The following is a 17331-nucleotide window of genomic DNA, read 5'->3' on the forward strand; positions in this document are numbered from 1 at the left end:
GGCAAATAGGAAGTTGTCAGGGAGACAAATTTTATGAAGTTCTGTAGGCAGAAGCTGATTATTTTGAGCAATGAATAATATGGAGAGGCAGTGGAAAAAACTATTCTAGAATTCTACCGTTTCATTCATTCATTCCACAAATATGAGGGGTTTTCAAAATGTTCACGGGAGGATTTGTATTTTAATTCTATTTTCCGCAAACTTTTTGAAGTACCTTCATATTTATTGAGCTCCTGTATGTGCCAGCCGCTGTCCTAGCCACTCGGGTAGATAAATCAGAGAATTTTTTAAGAGATTATCATCATGAAGCTTATATTCTAACATTAGGAGACAGAAAATGGACAATAAACATAAGAAATAATGCATTATATGGTATTGTGAGATGGTGAGATGTGTTGTGGACGAGACTGAGGGGGATCAGGAGTGTGAGGGGGGCTTTCAGTTCTCAGCATGGCAGTCAAGGTAGCCACACAGCTAGGACATTGAAGCAAAGACTTGAAGATAAAAAGGGCATCTCTGAAGATACCTTAGGCAAGAGCTTTCCAGGCAGAACAGCAAATGGACAGAGGCCCTAAGGTAGGCCTTAAGGAGTGTGCCTGGTGTGTCTGAGGACCTGCGTGGAGGGCAGGGTGACTTCGTTAAAGGGAGCAGAGGGGGAGAAATAGGAACACAGGTCAGAGAAGTTATAGGATGGGGAGGAGCCTAATCTTGTTGGCATTATAGGCCATTGTAAGGACTAAACACAGCCGTAGGAGTGACAGCTCTGATGTATGTTTTAGTAACATCACTGGCTGCGTTGTAAATAGCCTGTAGGAAGTCACGGGTAGAATCCGGGAGACCTGTTAGGACATGAATGTGAGAGACAATAGTGATGGCTTAATACAGGATTGTAGCAGATGAGATGGTGAGAAATAGTGAGAAATACTTGGTTTGGATATAGCTAAAGGTAGAGTCAACAAAACTTCCCAGTGGATTGAACATGACGTGTGATAGGAGATTCATGGATAATTCCAATGTGTTCAAGTCTGAGCAACTGGCAAGATGGAGTTGGCTTCACCTGTCAAGGGGAAGGCTGTGGGCGAAGCAGATGATGCTAATGAAGATCCAGAGTTTAGCTCTGCATGTGTGAGATGTCTGTTACGATGTCTATGTGGAAATGTCAAGTCAGCAGGAATTCCAGCAATGAATATGAACTGGATATATAAATTGGAGAATCAGCAGTCTGAGTGATATTTAAAGTAATGGTACTAGATGAGATCACCAAAAGAGTGAACACAGGAAAAATAAGAGAAAAGGGCTCGAGACAAAAAAGAAGACAAAAGAAGTCTAGAAACAGTAGAGGCACAAGCAAAGGAACAACATTAAAGGAAAGAATGCCCCATGAGGTGTGAGGAAATCGACAGGAGTGTGTCAGGGAGCAGAGAGAGGTCACTTGTGTCAGATGCTGTTGAGAAGTAAGATGACTGAGAACTGACAAATGGAAAATAAAATAATCCAGTAGCTGGTCAGTTAATGGGAAAAGCTAGTTTAAGAAGGAAGTCATAAAAATACAGATATTTAAACATTTCATTTTAATTTTAAGGTATACAGAGTAAAAAATTTTTGTAACCAGCTTTTAGATAGAGGTCTTTAGTATGATTCTGCTGATTGAAGTTCCATATTTTCTTATTTGAATAAACCAGACCTTTAATGCATCATCCATGATTTTTAGCATGAGTACTTAAACACATTTGTGAAGCAAACTAAAAGCAATATCTTTTTCAGATTTCCCATGGTTGCCTCATCTATACTTCATTAGATAACATCTTTTAGAAACCCTTTTAAGTGTCTCTAAAGTATTCAACTTAGTTTTCATAGGAACAGTTACTCATATTTTATCAGTTTATGGAATATTTAATTCACTAATTTTAGTAATGAGTTCAGTAGACGTCAAAGATTTGGGAACAAACACCAGTGACACTTAGTAAGTGTGCAGTGCAGTTCATGAGGACAGACGTGTATGGGGTGCTGCCCACCCAGAGGAGCCTCCGTCAGTTGGTATCACAGAGAGATTGGAAAGATCATTTAAAAAGCTCCTACTGTTCGCCACTTATCAAATACTTACTAGTATTTACTATGTAACAAATAGTGTGCTCAATCCATTGCAAACTTAAGTTTATTTACTCTTGCTAACAACTCCATGTGCATTTCCTCCATTTTATGGGCAGAGAGAGATCAAGGCAGTTTACCAAGTACACACAGCTAGTAAAAGCCTGACCCTGAGACTCATGATTCATGATGGTCTGAATGATTCTGAAGCCACTATCCTAAGCATACTGACCTGTATACAGCTGCAACCTCCCTAGCTCATGACATTATCCATAAAGAAAAGGAGAAAAGAGAATATAGAGAATTCAGGGTAAAGGGAGAGCTCTAGTTTTCTCAGATTTTTTTTTTTTTTAAAGGATTTGAGAATCTTGCTGAAGAGAATGAGTCAGTGAAGTAGAAAAGGCCAAAGATACAAGGAAAAATAAACAGTTTGTGCAACATGCTTCCGAAGAACCTGAAGAGACTGGGAGACAAAAGTTTACTCCAATATAAGAATGTTCAATTTAAGGTTATTTAAAGAAATAAAATAGCTGTTCTTTTACTTATTTTTAAAATGTTCATATCTGCTTATTTTATGTAATACTATTGCTGTTTTTATCTATTAGAATTTCTTTTTAAACTTCTAATTCTTTTATTCTTCTAACAGATGCTCTTAAAGTACCCTTAAGGATTTCAGTGGGTGAAATTCAACCAGGCAACTATGGTTCTGATGACTTTGAATGTGAAAACACAATATGTACTTTAAATATCCGCAAACAGACATCATGGGATGATTTTTCAAAATCCGTGAGTCAAGCCCTGACAAATCATTTCCAAGCAATCTCTTCTGATGGATGGTGGAGTCTGGAAGACGTGACATTTAATAACACCACTGACTCCAACATCGGTCTCAGTGCAAGCAGTGTACGATCCATCACACTAGGTATCAGCAGTTCTACAGTGAAGAGAAAGTTAGATTTCCGGGTTTATTTATGTTTATGGGCTTTATAACCTGATATTTAGTTCATTGATTAAGCACAGTTTTGACAAATGGAAAAAGCTCCCTTGTGGCAGCTGCTGGTGCTGAATAACTTGACTATTCATAATGTAGCTATTACGTAATGTTGCCTGTTAATATAAAAATGCTTTTATGCCTCAAGTGATACTTAAAGAACATGAAAGCCCTTGATGAAGCTTTGTGATTGCACTTGCTATTCTAGATAAATGCAAGAAACTAACCATACTGCAACTGCTTGCTAATGCACACATTTTGAACCCAGCTCCAAATTTGTTCCTGGGCCATGCCAACAGTGCTATAGTGCATTAACCCCTTACCTCCAGGACAGGTATCCTAATGAAGTCTGGAGTTAGAAGAAGCAATTTAATGAAGATATATCCAAATATCCTACATGGGATGAGTCAGTGTGATAACTGGTTATTTCTATTTGTTAGACACCATAAAACAGATTCCAAAGAACTCATAAAGATAAGGTTTGCTTTCTGGTGAGCATAGTAAGTGTTCTATAAACGTTAATTGTTCCTGGTTAGTTTCTTCCCTCTTAGGCCAGGAGAACTAACATGTATTGGAAACGTGCTCCTTTGCGAGGACTGTGCTGGTGCTTTATAAATAGTCCTTACAACAGCCTCATTTTACAGATAACTAGGTACAAGATGACTTGCCTGAGATCACATAGCTAATGAGCAAAGCAGTCATACTCTGTCTATATGAAATCTTGTATACTTTCAACAGCGCATGTTGGAAAAGGCTGGTCAAGAGCTTTTACCATGGCTATTAATGTATGAGCTTATTTATTATATCAGTGTTTTATTCTGTTCACTCATATATGCTAACTCACTTTCAAAACATATATTACTACTAGTTTTTAGAGCAAATTATTCGTGACAACTTGATTTTATGGATCTTTGGCATGGTCATTAAAATTCTTACTGTTATTGAATTGTTATTATATAATTAAATCATTGCATTAAGAAAATAAGTCATAAATGATTCTCAGGAACACATTTTGCCCCAGCAACAGAGTATTATGCAAAGTGTGGTTCTGCCCAGGGGTCTGAAAAACAAAGTGAGCACAATGTTTCAAAGGAAATGACCCTCCATCAGTCTTCATCCAGCTAATCTGGAAACTGGCAAAGGCAAATGGATATTCGCCACCATGAGATAAATTTACCTCTGTGAGCAATGGATGCTAAGGCTTAATTGTTCCTGTATTCATGCTTGTCACGGAGGTTCTAGAAATGCATCCTAGTAGCTTTTCAGATCTAAAAATCATTTGAGTTTTTGTGGATAACGGGCTTAATTTAGTGCCTAATTGCAGCCGTTTGATAATTGGCAATTATAACATTGTTATTAATATATGTGCATATGTTATTTTGCTGGGTCCATAAACTAAGATAGATTAAAGGAAGTTCAGGCCAGCGGAGAAGCAGAGAATTATAATGGGGCATGGGTGTGCATTGGGGGCATGCTGAGAATCGGTATTTAAGAATTGATCTGTGGAAGGGAAGAGATGAAAACAAATACTTATTACTGATCCCTTCCTAGAGAAGACACCTATGAAGCGAGCCCATTACTGAGCAAGAGTAAGAAGAGGGTCCAGGCTGTGAGAAGGCTGGTCTTATTCTTGGCACCAGAAATTGTGTTTTCTTTTTCCTGGAATCTAAAAATTTCCTGGAAAGTAATACACTGTCTGGATCACAGAGGATCTGATATCTCATCTAAAGTGCTTGGGCTTTCTGAAGCAGTTTTGGGTTATGATCAGTTTTGCTCCCAAGAACGTAACCCTAGAAATAGCCAAGTGTATTTTTGCTCTCTAGGTATCTCTCTAAATCCCTCCTAAAGACTTCTTTGGAGAAACCTGTAGATTGAAGGCCTTTCTTTTGACCTTCAGAAAAATTTTTATTAGGGAATTAACCCCTTGCATAACACTTTACATGTTCTGTGTGTGCCTGTGACAATTTAAGGTCTGGGTTCTTTAGGGTTCTTACAGAGGACAGCATATGTTTGCCCTTATGAGAAAAATTACTTTTAAGCTGCCCTTGACGTTTTATTTCTTTCTTGGGGACTAGGAAATATGCCATGGTCAGCTGGTCAGAGCTACAGCCAGTCCCCATGGGACTTTATGAAGAAAAATAAGGCAGAGCAGATCACTGTGCTTTTGTCAGGTACGGATGTTCCAGACTGAGGTGATGTTTACAGTGTTTCACGACCAGTTTGCAGTACCTGTTCTTAGATCTGCATGTTTTTGTCCTGTGTCCTCTAGCCGTGCACATGCGACTCCCACTACTAAGAAAGTAGATGTTTTTTGAAACATTTGATAAAGGGGAGGAAAAATCAAAAGCCCTATCTCTGACCTGTGGGTGATGTCTGTCTTGATCACTGATTCCTGCCATTCTGATTGCAGCCCTCATTAGGAACAAACCAGAGGCCAAACTGGCATGCTGATCAGACAGTAACAGAGACCATGTTAAAAGAGAAATGTCTTTTGTCACTGTCAAGTCCAGTGTGTGCTTAATATGATTATTATGATGCTATAGGCTAGTGTTTAGTGAGCAACTGCTATGTGCAGGAGCCTGTTATTTATGGCATATTACGAGTATGAAATCATTTAATACTCATGACAGCCCAATGTGATATGTATTTCTGTTTATCCCCATTTTATATACAAGAAAATTGAGGCTCAGAAAGGTTGATTTTCTTGCCTAACATCATGCCACTAGTAAGTGGTATAGGACACAGGACTTCTTAATTTCTCTGCCTTTCATTTTTAAAGGCTACTTATTTTTTATCGTGTACGCGGTAGTCTCCAAAAAGTTCATGGAAAGATTCATACTTTAATTCTATTTTCCACAAACTTTTTGAAGTACCCTCCTATTTCCCATAGTTGGGAATGAAGTCTTTAAAAATTCAGTTTCACCTAATAAGGTTTTATTTTATTGTTTGAACTGTACTTACTGAAGTTTAAAAGAAGAAAGAAAGAATGAGCCCATCCCAGAAAATTCCTTTATTCTCAAGCAGTGTATTGAGAAAATGGCAGAAGTTGGGGCGGGGGGCGGGGGGATGGTGGATGATCAGTAGACCGAAAGGGAGACACCAGGTCTATGGTTCATGTTGGCCGAGGCTAAAATTTTCTGAGGATTATGATAACTTTTGCTTATAAACAGTAAAACATTGACCCCAGCAATCAGCAGATACCAGCTACGGTGTTGGGGCCAGGATCTGGAGGCCTGGCTGTGATTGCTGGGAGGTGGGTGGGCGTCCCTACAGGAAGGAAGGGGCAGCTGGGGAGCTCTTGGGAGGCCAGGAGCAGCAGCTGTTTAGCAGCCATTACAAAGTATGATAATATTTTCACGACATCAAAGGCATACTGGTGCTTCTTGGCCAAACGTCAGCTCTGCCTACGTATGTCAACAAACATATTGAATCTTTTATGATAGATTCTGTTGTGTTTTGATCATTTATGTTTAACAAGGAGAGCCAATTTTCCTTCTGTGTATGTATTTCTTACAGGTCCTCAAGAAGGCTGCCTCAGTAGTGTGACTTACACATCCATGATCCCTCTTCAGATGCTGCAGAACTACCTCCGGCTGGTAGGTTGGCACTGCCATGTGGAGGCCTGTGCTTCTCATCCCTGCCACTGGAATGTCGGGTGGCCTGTTTCTATGTTTATAAGAGTGCCAGCTCCTGTCCTCCTGTGTCCTTATGCCATTACCTTCCCCTTCAGCCCCCGCCCTGGCAGGCTGCCTGTCACTTAGTCTGGATTTGTGTCATTGTCATCCAGATGTCCATTGCCATTGCCTGGACCCAGAGACCACCTGTGACTAGTGAAGTGTTACAATTTGTGCAGGAGGAGGTTATCTTCCCTTAACAAGGACTCGACATCAAGTAAATAACCATCAGTGTAGAAGAGAATGTCCATAAACATCAAGGTGGCTTACTATAAACTTCTGTCATTTAAAATAAATATGCTAGTATTAGTTAGAATGTTGATTTGGCCACTTTAATGGAAACCGAATAATTATAGCTTAAACAGGATAGAAGTTTATTTTTCTCAAACATGTAAGTGCCAGCAGTAAGAGGTTCAGGGAGTGGGGAGGATCAAGGTGGCTGTTCCAGGGTCTCAGCATTCTCTGCTGCTCCGCTATTCCCTGGGGTGTTGGTCAAAGGTAGTCACTGTGCCCATGCCCACACCCAGGTCCTATCCTGAGGGCAGTCCCATCCTCTCGGTGGAGCTGCACACATCATCCCTGCCCACATCCCACTGACCAGAATTTAGACGCAGGTCCATGCCTAGCTAGGAAGTGTGGTCTTTTGCTGGATAACCATGCACCCTGCTGAAACCAGGCGGTCTGTTACTAAAAGGAGGAAGCAGAATATGATTGTCAAGAGAAAGTAGCAAGTTCTAGATACAAAATGGATAAATGTAATGCTTTGTGTTTACTACATATTTATTACATGCCAGGCAATATGCTAAAGGCTTCTACGTGTCTTATTTTATTAATTCTTCAAGATGTTTCTATGAGATAGATAATTTCATCCATTTTGTAGATGAGGAAACTTAAGCCGGGAGAGGTAAAATGACATGCTCAAAGCCACATACCTAGTAAGTGATGAATCCAGAATTGTGCAAGACCCTGATATACTGTGTCTGTTTGTGAGATCTATCTAAAACTAATACTAATATTATAAAATATTAAGTAAGCAGTAATTTTGCCTGTTGCCTTAATTTAGGCATCCTTTTTTGAAAAAAAAATAAACGAATTGAACCAAGACCCTTTTAAAAAGTTGTTTCCATAAACTGTGAATTGATGTCTTTGTATTCACTGATGATGAAAAGAAGTATTCAAAACCATTCCATTGATCTATCTAGGCTCAAAGTTGGGACTGACCTTTGTACCAGCAGCCACACTAGCATATAAACACTCAGAAGCCTCACAGTGTGCGAAAGGTGGTATCTTCCATTTTATTCTTTGCTATTTGCTTTCCTTTCTCCAAAGGATCAAAGTATGCCTGAGGGTTATGTTTGTTGAGAAGGACATCTATCTCATTCCTGTGCTTACCTGCAGGTTGAAGGGTGTGACCAACTGGTTTTCAGGAATGTGAGCCTCAGGCCATCAGTAAAATCAGCTGGTAAAACCTTTTCCTTCTTTCCCTCTTCCTTTCTTAGTTTCTCCTCATCAGGCAAGGTTCTGGACCAGGGCTTTTTATTCACCTGTTTAGATGCTAAAATGAACAGAAAGGCCATGCAACTGAATTACTAGTACACATTAATGTTGACTAGCAAATGTGAAATGCAATATCTGTTGGTCACAATATACCTAGAATATTCCAAGTACACTTACATGTGTACCTCCTAATACATAAGGCATAGTTTGACCAGTGACCAACAGACCAGAGACTAAATGAACACTTGTTAGTTCTAATCTCAATTTAGTATATACAAAGGGCTTTCTTAGTCTAACAATTTACTCTTGGATGAGTATAATAAAATGTATCACTCATTCCAGCAGTCACTTCAAAATTTAAAGCGACTAAGGCAATAATATATTATAATGGTTGTGAATGATTCCTCCTCTGTACAAAATTAGAAGCTCCTTAAGGGGATAGACCATGTGTTGTGAGTTTTTGTATCTTGTTAGTTATTTAATTCAATTGTTTGACAACTGTTTATTAAGAGCCTCCTAAATACAGGCAGTGTTTTAGAAATTAGGATACAGCTGTATATGAAGGTACTTCCAAAGTTTCATGGAATGATTTGTATTATCTTTTAATTCTATTTTTCCACAAACTTTTTGAAGTACCCTCGTATGAGACACATTCCCTGGGCTCTTAGACTTTATATTCTAGTGGGAGAGGACAGATTTAAAAAATAACAACAAATGAATAAATATATATGTAATGTGATGATACAGTAATTCCAAGTATAAAGTAGAAGAAAGCAGATAAGGAGATAAAAAGCTGATGGAAAGGGGAGACAGAAAGAGCCATTTCTTTTTTAAAAAAACTAGAATAATATCATTTATTGATTGATGGTTTTGGTTGAATCTTAATATGGCAAGAAATCATGACTCTCTTTAATTTTGTAGGGGAGTTTTATTTTCCTAAACCAAAACATAAATTCTCCCAAAACTGTCACAGGATTTGAAGTTAGACACAAGGATTTAGGATACCTTGACGATAATATTTGTTTGTAGGAGAAATAAAAATACCATTTCTAGATGGAGTTGTTTCCCCAAACTTATTCTATACAGAAGGACCTCAGCAAATGGTTAAAACTCTCTCTAACATGAAGGATTCCAGTTTTTTATATTCCAAATGCTGGATGTGTCAGTATTGTTTGGGGAATTTATATAATAAATTGACAGTAACTATGTCATTCGTAGCTCTAAAGTCATAAATAAATTAGTTCCTTAAAACTGAGTGTCAGAAGAGGTTGGAATGAAATTCCTCGCTGTAAGGCATGTGACTGTGAGATCCAGCCATCCCGATTTTATTGGCTCCATAAAGCCCTATTATTTTTCATTCTTTTTTGAGTTTAATGTCTCAGCACAAGTTGGCCTAAAACTGTCTCTGGACAGTAAAAGCTTTTTCTCAGAGACTCCAAACAAAAGTTGAAGTTTATTGCTTTAAAATGCCACAAATCTGAAAACACATTACAGGTGCCACATTGACAGTAGTGGAGACCACAGCTACTCTAGTAATCCCCATTCTGCAGAAAAACATTGTGAAGAAAAAAAAAATAAAGGGATGGATGGTCCATGGTTGAGGTCACTTGTTTCCATCTAAGCCAGAATCCATTTGCCTCACAAAGCACTAATTGACATGTGATGACCTTCCTGAATAGGCTGTGAAGACCCAAGAATAAAAGGGATTGGTACCAATTGTGATAATGAGGCCAGTGTCCCTTTACTAATAAGCAGAAATGTCATGTTGTAAAGGAGATAATTCTGGTGGCAATGATTCAGACTATAATTTCAGAAGTTGAGTTTGATTTTCTTTCTTAAATAACATATCTCCTTTCAACACAATTAAAATATTTACACACATACCCTCAAAAATCTGTCTGCCTGTCTGTCTATCTGTCTTTAGAGCCCTCTGCTGGAAGCATGGAGCATTTATATTCTTTATACTCCAAACTTCGATATTTGGGGAAATGTAATATGGTAGCTCTAAAACAGATAAATACATTTTCTTGCTAAACTTTGTATGTTTACCCAGTCTCAGTAGAGTAACAGGAATTTGCTTCTGGTAATTAACCTTTCTGTCCAGATTTTAAATTGTAACCAACACAACTACATGTCCTTTGATAAAATAGAATAAAATACCATTAATACCTGAAATGAGAAGAAACCTGCTAATGGAATATGTGTGTTAGAATGTATGAATGATCTGGAAGTGTGTACATTTGTTTTTCGCTTTACCTAATTTATTTATTTATATTTGACCTTATCCCACAAAGGATATTAGACTATGTAAACACAAAAGGCTTACTGCTAGTGAACGGCCTTTTCAATGAAATTTTAAATTGGATGTTTCTTGTTGGTATTTCCCAAAAGCCTACGATCTGAGAACAAATGAGGTGTTGAAACTGAAGACAGTATATCTATGAGGCTGGCTCTCTTGCTGTTATATGATTTCAAAATCAATCTTAAGGAAGTGTAGGACATTTGACAGGGTGGCTATAATAAATAGAGCACTCTTGTTTCCAGAAGACAAGATTAAATAGCAATGCTAGTTGGAAATCTCAGGGATAGGATATTCAGTAAATCTCGAAAATCTGTATCGTATTTCACTGGTGTGAAACAATCCATTTCTTGTGATAGAATTTCTACCTATAAGTCATATAGCAATTTGGGATTAATTTGAAGAGCTCGGGTTCTGGTTTAAAATTACACCTGGCTGGAAGTACCCAATACACAATTTCCCACCAAAGTTCTTTTGAAAAATGATAAAACGTCACAATGACAGAGAAAAATAGAACTGAGGTCTCCCTTTGGCAAGAATCTGGAAAAATTTTCCACTACCTTTTAGAAACAGTAGAGTAGTAGTCCTACTGTGAGGCCTACCAGAAATTAAGTAGGAAAACACTATCATTTATCTCTTATCTTTCTGAAGATTCAAAAAACCAAGATTTATAGTGGTTTGAAAATTGGGTATTTATCCTTTAAATAAATGCATAAAGCACAGTCTCTGCTTTGTGTAGCACTACTGTCTTCTCCTCTACTCCCTGTCCATGCAGGCCTTTCACATTCATGTAGAAACTGCAGCTCCTAGAAATACCTGAGCAGGAGGTTGGTGGGGATTGGTGAGACTGTGCTGCATCCTGGAGGGGTGTTATCCGTAAGCACTCTGGGCAAGGATGGTGACAGGTGCAGGCTGGGCTGCAGTGCTTCCGGAGGCTGCAGTTCATCTAACGTGTTTGTCTGCCATGTTGAACAGCAGGAGTTCGTTCCATTGCAGTCATTGCCAAACCCTGGAGTTTAGCTACTAGCTGTAGACACTGCCAGCCACCTGATGACCTAAGGAGAGGATTCAGACAGAAAATCAGCAGACAGCAAGTAAAGCCAGTGGGGGTCCACACATTCTGCCTTACTGCAGAATTCTTCCTGTGCTTTCACAGTACATAAATAAATAATAATACAAATTAACATTTGTACCTATGGAAGAATATTGCAGAACAGAGTGTTCATTCTTAGAACCCAAGAGGAGAACACACCCTAAAAATTATTTACTAGTGTCTTAGTTCATTCAGGCTTCTGTTACAAAATATCATAGACCAGGTGGCTTATAAATAACATAAATTTGTTTCTCACGGTTCTGGAGGCTGGGAAGTGCAAGATGAAGGCACCTGCAGAGCCAGTATCTGGTGAGGGCCTGTCTCCTGGTTCATAGAAGGCACCTTCTTGCTGTGTCCTCATGTGGAAGAAGAAGCAAGGGGTCTCTCTTGGGCCTTTTTTATAAGGGCCTCCCCAAGGCGGCACCTCCTAATATCATCACCTTAGGGTTTAAGATTCCAACATATGAATTTGGAGGGAGCACAAACATTCAGACCATAGCAAAAAAACAGAAGAAAACCAGAAAAAAAAAAAGTTTGGAAAATTATGTTAATTCTTTATAAATGCAAGGAGGTAGATTATAAAACAGGGCAGGAAAGCCATAGTAGAGCCTGGGTTAAGATGGAAAAGAAAACTGTTGAGAAAGAGATGGATGAGGTCAGGAACTGTGAGAACAACTGAGAATGCAATGACATAAAGTTGTCCTGGAGACAGTGAAGAGCAGAGGTGAGATAGCAGTTACTCAGTGGAGTTCAACACCTACTTGAGGAGCTTTCCCAAGTGTAGAAGAGACAGACAGAGTCATGATAAGATGACAGATACCTCACAGAGAACAGAGAGAGAACTAAGCATTATAGATGTTCCTTAGAAATAGCTCTAGGAGAGGAGAAGTTACCGAAAACATAATTGAAGAAGAATTTTCTAAGCCAAAAAAGGTCTAGCTCTGCATATCAAAAGGACTTACCATGTGCCATTTAAGATTGGGAGAAAGAGGCTCCACCTAGACAAGTCTGGGCAACATTTTTAATGACAAGGACAAACTGTACATCTCCCAGCCTTCCCCATGTCGTAGACACAAACGAGAACAGATTATTCTTCAATAATAATTCTTCAGTAATTCTTTAATAATAATTTACTGCTTAAGTCTTGTGACTTCATAGCCCCGTTGCTTAGAAGGAGCAGAACCTCAGCTGCAGTTTCTAGGATACTCTTCTCTCCCATGTCTCTGGGGAAGCCCCCGTTCTAGTCTTGATTCTTGCCAGCACCTCCACCGTTGCTTGGTTCACAGACCATCAATGCTACAGAAGGCAGCGCAGGCCCCTGCTGAGTTCATCCTGTGGCTTTCGGATCCTGACATTCCTTGGGCAGCAACAGACACTGTCATGTTTCTTCCAGGCATGTCACTCACCCTCCCTGTTTCTGCCCTGGCCCCAGTGTGAATTCCAACTGTTCCCTTTTTTATTGAAGGTTTACCAATAATGGGATAGTATTCAAACTCAGAGAAAATTGGTGGTGGCTACACATATGTTGCCTTTCAGAGCCTAAAAGCCAGTCCCAGGCTCAACGTCAAGGAGCACCTTAAAGGACCACTTCCCTCCTTAGCGCATGGTCTGATGCCTAGTGGTCAAGTCTTGCTCTCCTCTCCTTTCCAGGAGTTTCCGAGAGCATGTCTTGGGCTCCTTGGAGGCCAAAGCTCAAGTCTTAAAGGCCCCAGCCTTCTTCCTTCCATGCTAAGGAATTCTCCTCAAGCTTTCCTTTCATATCCCAGAAGCTTCCTCTTCCCGTAGTGATGGACCAGGGGCATATTTACTGTCTTCACAGAAGTCCACCCCAGCTACTCTCAGGGATGTGGCCTTCTGCTATGATCTCAAGGGAACTGCCTGATCAGAGCACAATATAGTGACAACACAGAGACACACATACATGCCCTTACATTGTCCCATTCTAAATTAGAGAAAGAACAGACTGTAAATCTGGGTGGCTCAATCTTCACCCATGAGCAACTGTACCAGTTAGGTTGGAGCATCACCTGTCCAAGTTTTTTTTCCAAGAGACCTTTCCAAGAAGAAAGCTGCTCTGAAGCGTGCATGCTGGGAGTAGAGGCTCAGCCCTGGGATGATGGAGCAGGGAGGGTGACTTCCCCCTCTACATCTGGCTCCAGACATGGCTGCCTGTGCCCAGTGTAGATGATAATTACCTTCCCATCCAAGTGCATGCTAAATCTCTGCATGTCCTCAGGAGAGATATCCTTATACATGAGGATAAAGGTTAAAAATAAATCCTATGGGTATCTAAGCATGGGATTTTCTTTCTTGCAAAATAAAAATGATTAGTCTCTACTTAGATTTCTTTGAAACACTTAATTCCAAAGTGGAATAATATCTAGAGTTGATCAAAGAATTTTATATTCATCAAGATGTCTTTTACCTAAGAAGTCAGCACAAACACATTCTCTGATACACAACAGCTATAAATAGATTATACTCATCTACCCTTCTCAAAAAAAACACACAAATACAAACACATCCACTATGCAAAGAAAAAACTGGAAAGAAACATATAAAACTGTTCACAGTGGTGGCTTGTAAGTGCTAACACTATTAGTGATTTTTATTTTGCTTTATATTTCTTTGTATTTTTCAAAATTTTCTTAATGAAAGACATTGCTGTGTTTTAATCACTAAAAGGCAAAATAGCATTGGGAAAATTCCAAGCGCATCTGTAAGGAATAATACAGAAAAAATTACAGAACATTTGCAAGAAACAAAATACATTAGGAACTGTGTTTTCCAGCAAACATACTGAACCTCACCATGGAAAATAGAGGGAAGAAAGTACATGCTTTTTCATAAAAACGTCAGCTTTTGCTAAATACTCTTTTCCTGTGCTTCACATTAAAATGATAGACTTCAAGTGCTCCATGAGCAAAGCTAATCTCTAAATTTTATTTTTAATCATTTGAAAGTCTGAGGACAGTCCGAGGGGAATTACGCTCTGTGTACCACTTCTTTTTTCCTTCTCAACTTAACATTTTCACCTAAGTTCTCTTCTTGGTTTGTTAATAGGTCGAGCAATATCATAATGTCATTTTCCATGGCCCAGAAGGAAGCTTGCAAGACTACATAGCACATCAGCTTGCGCTCTGCATGAAGGTATTGATTACTTGCATGCCTCTCCTTCTCTTTGAAAATCTGAAAGTGTATAGAACTAATCATTCTGTTTATTATCACAGCACAGACAAATGGCTGCAGGATTTGCATGTGAAATAGTGAGAGCTGAAGTGGATGCTGGTTTCTCCAAGGAACAGCTAGTAGACCTGTTCATCAGTAACGGTAAGGCCATTTCGGTGAACTGGATTGTGATAGCCAAAAGGCATGCTCTTCAACAATGCCATTAAAAGGAAATAAACTTTGTTGCTTGGAGATAAATAAGTCAGACTTTCAATTATTCAGCAGCTATGGGATGAAATTTGGAACACTTGCAAAAAATTACTTTTATGTGTATTTCATTGCATTTTTTGAACATACTACATTTTCTTTTTTTTTTAAATCTTTTGTGTTAATTCATGAATTGTGAGCATGCTAAGTAACTGGCACCATTGGTATACCAAGGGAGGAAGTGGTAGGAGCAGTTTACCCTTGTGGGACTTAGTATTGTATCTTTGCTGTTTAGAATTGCTGGAGCGTAGTGATAATAAAAATCAGATCGATTTTTAGTAAATTTTATTGTTCTTAAATTCTCTACAGTCAAAGCACCTTTTATTGCTGCATCTAAGTGAACCGTTTTCTCCACCTCACCCTTTGTATGCCATTGACTGGCACTTTGCTAAATACATTCATACACTAACTCATTTAATCTCCACAACAGCACTATACAAGTAGGTATCATTATTTCTATTTCAAAGGTGGGAGAACGGGCACAGAGAATTTTAGTAACTTGCCACATTATGTAGAAGCAGAACCAGGATTAAACATGTTTATTAATATAAGTCATTCGTGAGTTTTCTAACTCAGGCTCCAGAGTCTGACACCTCAGGTTTCACCACAGGTGGAGTTAGCATAACCCTGCATAGTGATTGTGACACAAAACTGAAATGGGCCAGACTTCAGTCTTCAGGGGCTCAAAGCCTCAGAGACAACTGAGGAGGGGGTGAAGGAGGCAGATCGGTGAAGGATTAGTCCATACACAGATGCAAAATCTCTTTTTTAGGGGGAGGAATGCTTCTCATTTGTGGAGTCATGACAAAGGGAGATATCTTAGGGCCAGGGCAGCTATAGACCAGGCTTAGGAAGACAGAAATTATCTGCAGTTCCTAAATGAAGAAATAAAATTAAGAGGCAGGTTTGGGGAAGGACTGAGGATTTCACTGAGGATTCCACAAACCTAGAAGCACATTTTGGGAGCAGGAAAATCCCACCAGAATCTGAATGGCACTGTACTCCACAGGCCAGTCTTTGACTAGAAACTAGTGAAAGTAACCTACAGAGAGCTGTTTTCTCTGATAATGTTACTAATCATTGCTAACATTTATTAAGCTCTTACTCTGGCAGGTCCAATTGTAAACATTGCAGTTATTAACTTACAGCTCTCTGAGACAGCTACAATAACCGTCCCTGATTTATAAACATGAAAACACTTGAGACAGAGGTTAAGTACCCTGCCCAAAGATCCCACAGCAAGGACATAGAGCGGGATTCGTGCCCATGAAATCTGGCTCCCGAGCCTGGCCTTAATCACTACCAGCCACTGCTCCTTAAAAACTCCCCTGTGCCAAAATGTCTATTTTTCCCTCTTAGTTATCTAACTAAAGTCCCCCACATTTTTTCAACTTTTGCTCTTGTTTCATCTCAAAGTAAGAAGCTAAAATATTGTGTTCTCACCCTATCAGGGCAGATGGAAATACTGACTGAATTCTGTTCTGAGTTTAAAGAGCTAAGAAAATGGAGAGCAGTGAATTAGGTTGTGAAGCATGCAGAGGTGACAGCTCAGCATTTCTAAGTCTACAGAGGACATTTGCTTAAAGAGAATCCCTCTCCCTTATTTCTCAGTTCGGAGAGTGGCCCAAGACTCTTGGCTCCCACACTTGAAACTCAGGTCTTATTAGCAGCTCCCACACTTAAAACTTGGGTCTATTAGCAGGATTGAAAACCTGAATGCGAATGCCCACAAGTGCCAACAAGCCACATTAAAAGGTGACAATGGTTGAGTGGTGCTGCAAAAGGAGGGGCCAGCATGTCCCCGTCTACATGAGCAGCAGCAGCTCTTGGCTCCAGAGACTTGTTTCATCAGACGCATAGATCCAGTGTTGTGAGGTCTATGCCTTTTAGGAAGAAGCCAGAAATCTAGGTTTTTATGTGAAAAGTTTTGGGTTTTGTTCTTTCAATGTTGTCAACTATTTTAATTTTTTTAAAGCAACACGAGAACCACATAGAACCCCCAGGTCTCTCATTTATGGACCCCCTCCCCCTTGTCCCACAGCCAGTCCATGGTCACGTCCTGCCAAGTCGGTCTCAGTGTGCCTTTTTCATGCATTCCCACTGGTACCCTCTTACTTGATGGCCCTTTTCCTGTGACTCATCTGCATTCCTGTAAGTGGCTTCTCTCCCTACTGCTCCCCACGAATGTCCTTCGTAGGCTAGCAGGCCTCTGATTAAAAGCTGTCTGTGATTCCTGCCCCTCCACATCCATCCA

At 39.5% G+C, this 17331-nt stretch overlaps 1 protein-coding gene across 2 annotated transcripts in view; it reads left to right on the forward strand.

Annotated features, from left to right (window-relative positions):
* Nucleotides 1-17331, forward strand: part of CTTNBP2 (cortactin binding protein 2) — a 176696-nt gene that overhangs the window by 132920 nt on the left and 26445 nt on the right. For both annotated transcript variants that reach the window (XM_063098875.1, XM_063098874.1), the window contains 5 exons: nt 2735-3010; nt 5155-5250; nt 6596-6675; nt 14706-14792; nt 14873-14972. In XM_063098875.1, the coding sequence (XP_062954945.1) occupies nt 2735-3010; nt 5155-5250; nt 6596-6675; nt 14706-14792; nt 14873-14972 (639 nt within the window). The remainder of the gene's footprint in view (nt 1-2734; nt 3011-5154; nt 5251-6595; nt 6676-14705; nt 14793-14872; nt 14973-17331) is intronic.

Source organism: Cynocephalus volans, chromosome 6, assembly GCF_027409185.1.
Source record: "Cynocephalus volans isolate mCynVol1 chromosome 6, mCynVol1.pri, whole genome shotgun sequence".
NCBI lineage: Eukaryota > Metazoa > Chordata > Mammalia > Dermoptera > Cynocephalidae > Cynocephalus > Cynocephalus volans.